At 40.9% G+C, this 12,881-nt stretch overlaps 2 protein-coding genes across 3 annotated transcripts; one reads left to right on the forward strand and one right to left on the reverse strand.

Moving 5' to 3' along the window:
- Positions 1-1,244: 1,244 nt before the first annotated feature.
- On the reverse strand, positions 1,245-6,912 carry yju2b (YJU2 splicing factor homolog B). Of its 2 annotated transcripts, none has more exons than XM_085355555.1 (10): positions 6,854-6,912; positions 6,108-6,157; positions 5,943-5,996; positions 5,770-5,852; positions 5,199-5,254; positions 5,038-5,098; positions 4,731-4,873; positions 4,301-4,473; positions 2,955-3,093; positions 1,245-2,826 (listed from the first exon to the last, which is right to left on the reverse strand). In XM_085355555.1, exons 2-10 carry the CDS (start codon positions 6,108-6,110, stop codon positions 2,333-2,335), a joined length of 1,206 nt encoding a protein of 401 aa, XP_085211681.1. In that variant the 5' UTR covers positions 6,111-6,157; positions 6,854-6,912; the 3' UTR covers positions 1,245-2,332. The 2 variants fall into 2 exon arrangements, with proteins under 2 accessions (XP_085211681.1, XP_085211682.1); XM_085355556.1 differs by having other exon boundaries at positions 6,861-6,907.
- LOC146630052 (transcription factor IIIA-like) lies at positions 6,913-8,284 on the forward strand. Its single transcript, XM_085355557.1, has one exon. It carries the CDS (start codon positions 6,913-6,915, stop codon positions 8,128-8,130), a length of 1,218 nt encoding a protein of 405 aa, XP_085211683.1. The 3' UTR covers positions 8,131-8,284.
- Positions 8,285-12,881: the final 4,597 nt, after the last annotated feature.

The raw sequence follows: 12,881 nt of genomic DNA on the forward strand, positions 1-12,881 counted from the left end.
CACCACTGAACAAGACACACAAGCTGAAACGTCAAGACTGGGCCAAGAAATATCTCAAGACTGGTTTTTCTAAGGTTTTATGGACTGATGAAATGAGAGTGAGTCTTGATGGGCCAGATGGATGGGCCCGTGGCTGGATTGGTAAAGGGCAGAGAGCTCCAGTCCGACTCAGACGCCAGCAAGGTGGAGGTGGAGTACTGGTTTGGGCTGGTATCATCAAAGTTGAGCTTGTGGGGCCTTTTCGGGTTGAGGATGGAGTCAAGCTCAACTCCCAGTCCTACTGCCAGTTTCTGGAAGACACCTTCTTCAAGCAGTGGTACAGGAAGAAGTCTGCATCCTTCAAGAAAAACATGATTTTCATGCAGGACAATGCTCCATCACACGCGTCCAAGTACTCCACAGCGTGGCTGGCAAGAAAGGGTATAAAAGAAGAAAAACTAATGACATGGCCTGCTTGTTCACCTGATCTGAACCCCATTGAGAACCTGTGGTCCATCATCAAATGTGAGATTTACAAGGAGGGAAAACAGTACACCTCTCTGAACAGTGTCTGGGAGGCTGTGGTTGCTGCTGCACGCAATGTTGATGGTGAACAGATCAAAACACTGACAGAATCCATGGATGGCAGGCTTTTGAGTGTCCTTGCAAAGAAAGGTGGCTATATTGGTCGCTGATTTGTTTTTGTTTTGTTTTTGAATGTCAGAAATGTATATTTGTGAATGTGGAGATGTTATATTGGTTTCACTGGTAAAAATAAATAATTGAAATGGGTATATATTTGTTTTTTGTTAAGTTGCCTAATAATTATGCACAGTAATAGTCACCTGCACACACAGATATCCCCCTAAAATAGCTAAAACTAAAAACTACTTCCAAAAACATTCAGCTTTGATATTAATGAGTTTTTTGGGTTCATTGAGAACATGGTTGTTGTTCAATAATAGAATTATTCCTCAAAAATACAACTTGCCTAATAATTCTGCACTCCCTGTAGTTGTCCAGGTTTGTAGGAACTGTTTTATGGAAATGAGCAGGTCAGGCTAAGACGCTCTATAAAGAAGCCCTGCCAGGGCCTCCTTTCTTTTCCTAATGGGTGCTGCTTGGTTAACAAAGCATTTTGGTTTTTGGTGTTGGCACATGCTCACTCATACACCAACGCTTTCAGACATGGCATGCATATGCTGACAATTACTCAAGCTTTTTTTTAGTTTCTTTATTTCATGAAAGTATTTAACAACCTCCCAAGTCTACATATGGTCTCACACCTCATTGACATATACTTTGAATCTGCTGCTAAGGGTTTTTTTTACACTGCTGTAATTGCAGCTACTAGAGCAGCAAACTGATCTGGGTGTTTATCACCAAAGATAAATCAATAAAATTAATTGCTTTTCAATCTGGCAATAAACTACAGGGATTTCACCACAGCGCCTACATTAACCTTTAATGTTGAAATGTATCCACTTTAAAGCTTCAGAGCGCCAATGTGCAGCTGTCACTTTAAAAATAAACTCCAATACTGAGAATTAGCGATAAAATAATGATCTACAAATAATTACTTTCCACTTTGCAGGTTAAATCCTAAGAGCAATGATTTTCTGCAGTATTCATTTCCTATGTTATTGCAACAGTGTTCTGTTTCTTATATTCTTTATTCATTTGTAATCCCTGTTTCATCATCATCTGATAACATCAACGATTGGAGTAGGCAGCGCTCATAGAGATCATTTTGTGCCCCTTTTTGTGTGAGTGCACACAAAGTCTGAATCAGAAAACCTGGCTGGTAACCACACTTGTGACTGTGATTATCTTCAGCTGGGATTTGTAAAGCCAGCCAAAGTCAAAGGACCGGCTGTGTTGAAGCTCCTTTGCAGTAAACCCCTCAGGCCTGTGATAAAAATGAACTTTGCATCTGGTACAAGTTATTCTACTGTGGATGGATAATTTCAACACTTTGAGCCAACATACTGAACTAAAATTTAAACAAAAATGCAGCAATACTAGATGAAGCAGTTGACATTTAATTTTACAAGCTTTTTGGCTGTTTTATTACTGGGACACATGTTTGGGAATCTGAGGGATGTAGATTAGATAACCAAATACCATATGCTGGGTCAAGTTCTAAACATTTTTTCCAACACATTCACACATGACACTGTAATCTGCAGGCCACACAGATTTTAAAGATGAATGCAGCACTATTACTTCAGCAGATAAAAGAAGCATATGTTAGACGTCTGCAGCTGTGACAAATATCTACAGTTTGTTTTTATCTCCATTTTTCTTGTGACTCTTCACTGAAAACACAAAGTGTCCCATTTATCATTCAGTCTCACTGTCCAGACTCTGAATCCGAGTCACTGTAGTCTGCCACCAGAGATGTGACTCCTCCTGAGCATTTACTCCGGTCCTCCACCTTTCCATTTGTCAGTTTTTTGTCTGCTTCCTCTGTAGGTCTGATATGTACTTCCTTGAAACCATCACCATTTGTCTCATTCTGAACCATTTGTTCCGATACTATACATGGGGTTTCCACTGTGGGTGTGGCCAATGAAATGTCCCCATCGCTTGTGCTGACATCATGGTGTGACTTTCTGCAGGTGATGGTGGCACACTGTTCAGTCTTGTTTCCAGACTGTGATGTCCGTTTGCGGATTAAAGGACTGTGTGAGGAACCCAGGGCTTTGGCCACAGCTATTTCTTTCCCTTGGAGTCCAAGCTTATGGAGCAGGCTGCCTGCAGCACCACCTGGTGGTGTTGACGCAGAGTTAAACCATGAACGAGAGGCGATCTCCTTCCTTTTGCTCTGCTGTTTGTCCTCATATGCTAATCGGAAATGAGGAGAAAATGATGCAGAAATTGTAAAGGATTTCAGACATTTTCAAAGTGAGACGGTAAATAATTCACTATACGCTCTTTAAATTTATATACTTGTGACAAAATATGTTGCTTACAGTCAGGTGCCTGGTAGGTAAGTAGTGCTGCCAGTTTCTTATCCTCCTCCTTCTCTGGTAACAGTGGGATGGATAAGTTGGTTCTCATCCTCACCGCATTATCCTTCTCCTCCTGATCAGCCAGAACTTTCTTCTCTTCCTATACAGCCAAGCAACACGACAAGGAAGACATTGTATGAAACTTTTAATTTTGTCATTAAAATCCAGAGCTTGAAGGAAAATTTGAAAACAAAATCCAGTCACACAGGCCTAGAGACTAGGTAGTAGCTGCCTGGCAACCACCAAATACAGGAATGTGTATTCCCTGACCAGCTGAGAGTACTATAGGTTGACTCCTGTTGGTCTGTGCAACACCGTACACTTCAAACAAGTGTAAGCTGTTGCACTGAAAACCTGTCTGTGATTACTTCAGTCAGTAGCAGATTGCCACAGTCAGCCATGGTTTATAGGAAAGGCGCAGACTTATGTATAAGCATTCGCCAACTAGCAGTAGTAAAACACCCCAAAGTGTCATGCAAACTGGAAATGAAGCTTGTTTACCTTTACAGTAAAAGTTGTGTCCTTTGAAACATGCTGGCTTCAGCAGTGGGGCACAAATTTTGTTTTAACAATGAAAACTGTCAATTTACAAGTTCTGTGGGACAGTGGGCAATCCTACAAACTATGAGCACTAAAGTTTGTACAGCACCCGCTTTCTGGACAACTTTACAGTGACAGCCAGAAACCCACAGCAACCAGCCAGAGAACGAACATTTTGGTTCTGATGTCCAGAGGCTGCCTGGTGGGGTCGCTGACAGACGTCTAGGCCCGTGATAACACAAAGGTATGTAAAAGGATGAGTAAAAGACTATTACAGAGAGTGTTGAGGAAAATGCAGTTACATGCATATTTTATTTTCACTAGCAGTAGTTTAGGTCTTTAATGTGAATATCAGTTCACAGACACGTGACTAAAATAAATGAAGAAAATGCTTGATTTTTTTGAAAACACACAAAAGAAAATATGAAAAGTGCCGCTGTAGGGGGCAACAAGATTTAGCTTTTCATTTGAAACATGCTATATTCTATGCATTATAAATTAACACAGCAGACATTAAAGTTTTACTGGCATGTGTTGTATTTTTCTTTTGAAATGTGTAATGACTGAGTGAAAATATAATAATAATTTACAATGGTGTACTTTATTTTATAATGTCTTAATGTTTTCTGCAAGCAAAGGGTGTCATTCCAGCCACCGACCTTAATTTTAGGCCTGAGTGAAACATTTAGAAAATGTTACTTCTGAATGTCTAAGCAAATGAGAAAAGTAGTATTACTGCAATGGCCAAAAGGATGTCAATATCTTACTCTGAATTTCCTACGGAGGGTGCTGTTGAGCTGGAAGTCATCCTTCTTCCCGGCCTGATAGTCCTGGATCTCTGACAGAGACGGCAGAGCCTTTTTTAGCTTCTCCTTGTCTTTCCCACCGTGGTCCAGTTTGTACATGGCATCCGTCTCCAGCTTCTCCTTCTCTGCCCGCTCTGTCCAAAGAGGAACAAGGAAAGTTACATTGTATCGAGTAGCAACAAACAAGCACTTTTTTTGTAAAAATGACATCAGATTACATCAAGTATTCAAACAACCATTTGTGGAGATGTCTTTTGATGTGATATGTGCTGTCTATATGATTCTGTCCAACACAGAAAAATGATTATTTTGTGCATAATATTTACACACAGTGCAGGTAAGAGCACTGACCAAACCATTTATTTGTTTGTAAAAGCCACAACTGTGTTACCTGTAGTGAGAATCTGTTCATTCTCAGCCATGTCCCAGCGCTCCTCCTTCCTGCGAGCCCCGCTTACTATGACATAGTCACAAGTGGCTGGATCTGTCTGCATCTCAATGTAGTTCACACAGAGATGGCACTTCATCCGAAATCTGGTTAAGGAAACAAGATTTTAATTCGAGGACAGCTTCAAGATGAATTTTACTGTGATACTGTAAAGTGCAGCATACAAACACACACGTTTATAGTTCTGATTTAAAGTTTGCACAACAGCAAAAGCTTTTTCTTTTAACAGCTGACCTGATCCCCCGTTTACCTGTAAATTGGCGTGGTGTAATAGTTCCCCACTTTCTTCTTCTCCGCGTTGTACCGAACCCCTGTGCAAACAACACATCAGTGTTGTGGAAATGAAAAGCAGGACTGATTGTACCTCAAAAAAAATGATACAATCTTATCATTCATTCATTCCAAACTTACCCATGCCAATGTGATTTTTGCAGCCATCACACCAGATGTTGTAAGGCATCTCAAACCTTGATGGAACCAAAATAGATCATTAAAACATGTAATTTGGGTGAGTTTTAAAGAAAAACCCTTATATACAAAAGCTCCAGGTTCTGTTCAATGTTTCTGCCATTAAAAGGAAACGCTTTATTTTAATAGATTCACCATTTGGCTATTTTCTGTAATTTAACACAAAAATGATAATAAGTTATTATAAAACAATAAAACTAAATCCATACAATTCTAGACAGAAAAAAGCTAAAGCTGGAGAAAAAGCCAAACAAAAATGAATACTAATCAAAAACACACAAAACTCTAATAACTATATAATACACATATACACGTACATGTATCATTTTTCTTATTTTTAATCATATGGTGATGGTGGTGGTAGAATATCATTCATGAAGCCACAGCTATACTGTGGCGTCTGTCATTTGAATGTACAAATATTTTTGTGGACGGTAACTCATACAAGACTGAAAATGTAATAATTTCCCATCTCCGGCCTCAGTTCATTACTACTCTACAAGTGTGCACTAACCTGATAATGAGGATGCCCTGGGACAGTTTCCGGGCTCTCTCACGCAGGGCGTGGGTCTTATGGTAGCCGTTGAGGGATCCATGCTAAAGATAACGAATGATAAAAATGTAAGCCGTGCAAGAAAGTAAAATTAAAACAACTGACACCCATAAAGTTTGTGTGATCTAACATACCTTGGCCGGATCAAAATCTGGAGGATAATACTTGTTTGTTCCCTTTCTTTCACCCTGTCAAGAAAACAATGCAGAAGACTTTATTAATAAAGAATACAAACTATTATTCTTTAGCTAGTATTTCCAATTGTGTGCATCCCTGGAAACAGCTGAATTAAAGCTTACCATTGTGACAACTGGAACGCTGCCCCAGGAGTGAACTCACTCCTTTTCACCTGACAAAAAAAGAAGGTCAGTCATTGACACCACACTGTAACAGTAAGGTTAATGTACCTTTCATTGTAGCAATTTAAGCGCCCTCCTTAATTATTTTTAAGAATATTTGAAAAGTATCCTGTAAGTTAGGAAACATACTGATTTCGCAAGGAACACATAGCTTTGCATATGTTATCATAGTTTCACTCCCCGAGTATCTTCTAAACCACAGACAGCATAAAACACCGCACCTCGCTACCTAATATTTCAAAAGCTGGTGAAACTGATTTCATCTGAAAGCACGTTGAAACAAATAGCCCAGTAATCTTTTAACAAACAGCTAAAGACAAAATGAAGCTCTGATTCGGATGTATAACAAAAGAAACCAACTGTCTTCGAAGCGCAAAACGTCGAAATTAGTTTGTTAAAGAGCACGTGAACACTGAAAGCATTTCTGTTACACTAGTGTCGTGTACATTAAACACTATATCAAAAGGTATTTTGACAAATTGCTGGAGAGGATGAGCTATCGCAAGCTGGCCGAAGGCTACGTAGCCTTAGCAAAGCTAGCTTGCTACTTAATGTTAGCGCCTGCTACTAGCGTGAATGAGAAGAACGTGAACACAAAAACATCCATAAATAAAAATCACTGCAGTGACATTTGAAAGATCCAACAGCTGTGATTACTCGTGGACGAAAATCTAAGGTATACTCACAAACAACCTTGGAACTGCCGTTTGTACTGCTGCTGCACAACAACAACATCAGAGGGTTGATGGGTAATGAAGACGTAATTTCCTGGCATCGGAAGTGGCGTCACGTCGAAAAGCCCTCTGGGAAGCGCCGGTATCGGGAGAAAAAACGTGTTTTTGAGCGAGCTAAAAACAATTCGCCTGTCAATGCCGCAGAAATGGAAGCGAAAGTGGACTCATACAAACGTTATATCTGTTCGTTTAGCGGCTGCTCGGCTGCCTACAACAAACAGTGGAAACTGGACGCTCACTTGTGTAAGCACACGGGGGTGAAGCCGTACTCGTGCGAGCGCGACGGCTGCAGTAAGGCGTTCTGTAGTAAGTACCACCTAGCGAGGCACGAGCTCAGTCACAGCGGAGAGAAGCCTTTCCGGTGCACCGTGGACGGCTGCGCGGAGGCCTTCACCACCAACGCAAACCGGGCCCGACACATCGGCCGCATCCACTGCCTGGAGCCGAGGAAATACGTCTGCAGGTTTGAGGGCTGCGGCCTCGAGTTCAAGAAGAACAAACAGCTCAAATCTCACATGTGTGAGCAGCACACTCAGCTGCCCCCTTATCAGTGCACTTATGAAGGCTGCCAGATGCGATTCAGCTTCCCCAGCAAACTGAAGCGTCACGAGAAGGTCCACAGAGGGTACCCCTGCAAAGAGGAGAGCTGTGTCTTCACGGGGAAGACCTGGACCGAGTACCTGAAGCACAGGAAGGAGCAGCATAGAGTCACCCTGAAGTGTGAGCAGTGTAGCCGAGTGTTCAGGGACACCTGGTTTCTGCAGCAGCATCAGCACATCCACTCTGAAATGAGAGTGGTCCTCAAATGTCCCAGGGATACCTGTGACAGGTCGTTCACCACTGCCTTCAACCTGCAGAGCCACATCAGCTCCTTCCACGAGGAGCACCGACCCTTCGTCTGCACCCATGCCGGCTGTGGGAAGACGTTTGCCATGAACCAGAGCCTCCAGCGTCACAGCGTCGTCCACGACCCACAGAGGAAGAAGCTGAAGAAGCCAAGAGCCAAAAGATCTCTTGCTTCGAGGTTAAGCGGTTACTGTGAAACAAAGAGAGTGGTCTACAAAATGCAACCCGAACATGCAGCGCATAGACAGTCTTCACAAGAGAAAGCTGACCAGCCTGGCCCTTTTGAGCTGGTGTCTCTCCTACAGGACGCATCCTTGCTGTGCAGCCCTGCTGTGGACAGGCAGGGACTTACAAACACCCTGGCTACACCATTATCAGTGTAGCGTCAAATGAAGAGGAGCACCCCAGTTTTGTGTGGACAGCAGGCACTTTTAACAGAGCATTTATAATATATATTATTTGTGACATGGTTGTTGGGAGTCTTGGTGTTGAACACTGGTCATTGGTTGATTCATTATAATTTACAGTCTTTCTGAAAGGGAATTCAGAATGAAGAAGTGGAACGTGATCCTGGTTGTCTGTCCTCTGGGTTATGTCCGCTGCAGTGTTTCATTGTAGAAAAACATTACACTGTTTTGTTTTTCCCCAGAGCCATTCAGTTATTTATGTTTGGTGTTTGTATTTAAGAAAATATTTTTTTTTTACTGTATAAAACTTGAAAAAATGTGATGGGTGTTTTGTTACTACATAATGACAGTATTTCAATAAAACCTGTGGAATGTATTTGTTTTTCTTGAGTGCTCTTATATGTTCATTTAAATAAGTGGGTCATAATATAACCTGTCCAGGAGTTCAGTACAACTAAAATGCAGAGCTCGGTGTTGACATTTATCTGTTGGTAATTCAAGTCTTAAGACTAATAATAAAACAGTCTTCAAATCCTTTGAACTCAGGGTTCGTACGGGTGCTTGAAATCCTTGAAAATGCTTGAATTTCAATGTTGTATTTTCAAGGTTTGAAAAGTGCTTGAATTTCAGATGTGGTGGAAAAATGTGCCGTGTTGACCAATCAAAAATGATATGGCAACATGTGGCATCTGGTTGTTTGGGAAGAGGGGGAAGTTTTAGGAGTGACCGGCGAGAGAGAGAGAGAGAGCAAGAGTTTTGAAACCTGAGAGATTTGTGACGTTTACCGTGTTTGGAGTCTCTTTTAGTGTGTTGTCTTGTGTGGTTAGTGTGTAGTGTAGTCGTCGTTTTGTTTTGTGTGTCAGTTCTACTAGTGAACGTCACAGTTGCTGCCTTAAAGCCACCAAAGGCAGATTGCAGTGTAAACGCTGAGTGACACACCTGCTGTCAGACCTGCAGGTTTATCCCTGTGCTGTTCTCATCTGTGTTATAGTGGACACAGATTATTTTTTGGAGTTGCATAAATAATTTGTGTGCCTTCTTCTTTGATGTAGAACACCTGATTGTTCTGTAAATAGTTTTAAATGGTTATATAAAAAACGTCTGAGCCTTGGCTGCATTTTTAGGTAAATAGTACCATATAACTTTGTTGTTTGCAAAACTTGTGCACATTTTAAAAAAATGTACAGTTTCTATTTGCATTTCAAGTTATGAAAATGATTCGTTAAACATGCTTGTGGTTTTTACAGTCAAAAATATCACTTTCTACTCATGTTTTATGCACAATATTTACATATTTACAGTATGTCAAAATGAGTAAATAACAGATTGGCAAGATAAACAGTTTTTAAAGGTGAAACATAGAGGCCAAAAGTAGTCAGAAACGGCCAATTATTCCCTGGACCCCAGAGGGTTAGACGCTAAAAGCAAAGTTGTCACCAAGTACTTTTTATATTTGTGTGTATTGCAGCTTTTTTGAGTATTAACTTGGTGCCTTTGGGTGAAATAATGGTAATATGAGGGACCGATCCATATGGTCACAAAGAATAGTCACTTGTTTCTGTGCTACCAAAGTTTCATTCAAACTGTTTATCGTCAGCACCGACACATTAAACTACTTAAACATTATAAATGTCTTCAAGCTCACACTGAGGCCTGTGGGGCACTATCAGCCGCTCAGACAGTTCACACATTTATGTGTGTTTGTATATGAATATTTCATACTTTAAGGCTGCCTGTTTATTTAAGGGAGATGAACAAAATACATTAGAATTCTACATAATAATATGACAGATGATAAATTCAATAGATTTTAAGTTTAAGCTTGTGCATTCTTAAAGTCTTATATGTTGAATTGAACTATGTGATGTGTTCAAAGCCTCCCAGTCAGTGCTGTTCTCCATGCCTGTCTGACTGTACATGATGTTATTAGCACAAACACTTTAAAGGTGATCATTTAGGACTTCAGCAATAATACAGACAGCAATGTAGTTAGCAATAAAACAGTTTTATTGGGAATTAACTTAAAAAACAAACAAACATCTGTCTCCTATTTTCTGTCACACAGGAAAGAATTTCTCATCAATATCTGATGAGAAGACTTATTTATTTCTCTTTGGGGGGGTTTTCAACAGGAGAAGAATATCTAACAAGTTGATTTGTTCACATCTTAATTTTTAAGTGAAATGTGCATTTTGAGTTTATACACTATGTATATAAGGCGCCCGTCCTTTTGCAGTATTTTTGTGTGGTGTGTTTTTCTGTCTTAACAAAAGGGGATCAAAGGTATTTAAGTTCACCTGGGATGATTTGTTTTAATTTTCACATGGTCTTACAGAAGTGATGCGAATTGAAACATGCACTTTTTTGAAGGGGGGGGGGGTTCTGGAAAAAAGCTTGAAAAGGGACCTTGAAAGTGCTTAAATATGTACTTGAATTTCACCCTGTGAACTGCAGCATAATCTAAAACACTAAATTTTTCACAGTGATGATAACAGTGGTATTTATTTGGAAATAATGTCTTGCTGTTTAGCATTTTTGTTCACATCCCAGTCTTTAAAGAGTTTAGGAATGAAAACGAAACTTTCACCCTGACACTACATGGCTAAACATAACAATAAAAACATCTGGACACGCCTGTCTATAAAATACAATAAATGAATTATATTCCGTTTTGCTTTAGAAGTGTTTCTAAGTTTCAGTTGTGTGCAGGTATCCCAGAAGTCTTAAAAATATATTAATTACATCTAATAATAAAAAGCCTTGAGTACTAATTTGTTTAAAAGGCTTTGCATCGTGATGCAACTTTGGTGCTCTACAGTTCCAGCTTTTTTTTCTATGTGAAAACCGATTACATTCTCTAACTTCAAAGTCTAAAAACCAGCTTAAAGATGGTAAAGTGCCACAGAAAAGGCCTTGAGGATGATGAAGATCTTGCTCACCGACCTGAATGTCAGTCTGCAGAAACAGAAGAAGCGAGATTAACAATAAATTGAGAAAATCTCTGAAGTCGGTCTCTGTATTTTTAAGGTGTTTTAGAGTCAGACTCAGACAACAGCATAATAATATGGACAACTTTGGTATGTTGGTATTCAAAGGGGTCTTCAGTTGAACTTTTGGCTACTAATAGACACCCTGAAAATGTTGAAAAACAGCAGTATCCTACACCCTGTGTTCAGTATGAACTTTATCTCACCCCATTCATCACGTTTGGGAAAACTGGATGAGTGTTTGGACAGGAGCAGATATCTGCAGCCAGGTTCCAAAATCTAAGAGCAGATTAATGCCAATGATAATGGAACTGCCTGCCTGTCTTATCACGTACAGGTGAAATGTCACTGTGTCATCATGGTCTAGGAGTTTTCAGCTGATGCCAACAACCTTGCACAGCCTCAATCACAGGAGAGGTGTGTGTGTGTGTGTGTGTGTGTGTGTGTGTGTGTGTGTGTGTGTGTGTGTGTGTGTGTGTGTGTGTGTGAAATCACCTGCTGCTCAGATTAGCTGGAATGAAGCCCTGTGCATTCTTGTGCCTTGATGACAAACGATAGAGCGTCTCCGCTTGGACCAACAGATTTACGGCATGAATAGGAGAAGCTCCGTGCAAGTTTGACATTCCAAGGCTAAATCCTCTCTGAATATTTCCAGTTACAGGAAGGCTGCTCCCTTCATTCCTGACCCGCTCAGCTCAGACGAGCCCTATATGGACTGACTGTCTGACCAGCTCCTCCAGGAATGCACCAGAGACTGCAGCCAATTAGTATTCATAGAATTCTTGGGGGTAACTGTGACCGAGGACCTGTCCTGGGGCAACCATATCACCTCAGTTGTACGGAAGGCCCAACAGCGCCTCTACTACCTGAGGAGACTGCGGAGCGCACACATTCCCAGATCTCTGATGTTGAACTTCTACAACTGTGCCATCAGCAGCGTTCTGACGGATGGATTTCTAGTGTGGTTCCCCAGCTGCACCAAGGCCGATCAGCAAGCACTCCAGCGGGTGGTGAAAGAAGCTGGCAGAATTATTGGAACAAGTCTGCCAGAGATCAGTAATATCTTCCCCACTCGCTGTCTGAGGAGGGTGCACAGTATCCTGCGGGACCAACATCACCCTGCGCGCCACCTTTTCCATCTGCTGCCCTCAGGGAGAAGGTACAGGTCTATACAGGCCAGAACATCCAGACTGGCCAACAGCCTGTATCCACAGGCTGTGAGGCTCCTGAACTCTCTGCCCCCCTCTCACGGACAATAACCATATCCAACTTCTTAATAGCAATGAACTGGTCTGCATTGGTGCATCATATCTTTATTCTCTTCCCCCTCCTGCCCCCCCCCCCCCTCTTTCTTAAATAGATAACTATCATATCTGATATCATATCTCACAGTACAATAATATTGAATGGGTTGCATTGTTGTATTTTGTCATGTTTCTCAGGTCTTTGTCTGAATTTCTACGAACATTATTGCTAAGGATTGTCTTATTGCATTGGAGTCACACTGGGTTAAATATGTACACTTGGGTTTTAAGGGGTATTTATTATTTTCTTCTTTTTTTTGGGTTGTACGGAAGCCCCAAACGCAATTTCATTGTTCTTGACAATGACAATAAATAAATAAATACTAAAAATATGAGTGTAACATGTCCTGTTATCAGTTCCTATTTTAAGAGCTTCCTACATGACTATTAGAGTGATAAAAGCCAAATTCATCATGTAGAACTAATTCTTCTTGGA

This window comes from Diplotaxodon limnothrissa, linkage group LG6 (assembly GCF_057381915.1).
Source record: "Diplotaxodon limnothrissa isolate DT_005_m linkage group LG6, D_limnothrissa_male_GT1.1, whole genome shotgun sequence".
Classification (NCBI taxonomy): domain Eukaryota; kingdom Metazoa; phylum Chordata; class Actinopteri; order Cichliformes; family Cichlidae; genus Diplotaxodon; species Diplotaxodon limnothrissa.

Bases quoted from the DNA above. Each gene is read 5' to 3' on its own strand.
- yju2b (XM_085355555.1), bottom strand. The intron at 5,255-5,769 runs GTTAGTGCACAC...GGTTCCATCAAG, and splicing joins CAGGGCATCCTCATTATCAG to GTTTGAGATGCCTTACAACA. The intron at 4,874-5,037 runs GTAAACGGGGGA...TTCCTTAACCAG, and splicing joins TACACCACGCCAATTTACAG to ATTTCGGATGAAGTGCCATC.
- LOC146630052 (XM_085355557.1), top strand. From the start codon at position 6,913: ATGGGTAATGAAGACGTAATTTCCTGGCATCGGAAGTGGCGTCACGTC.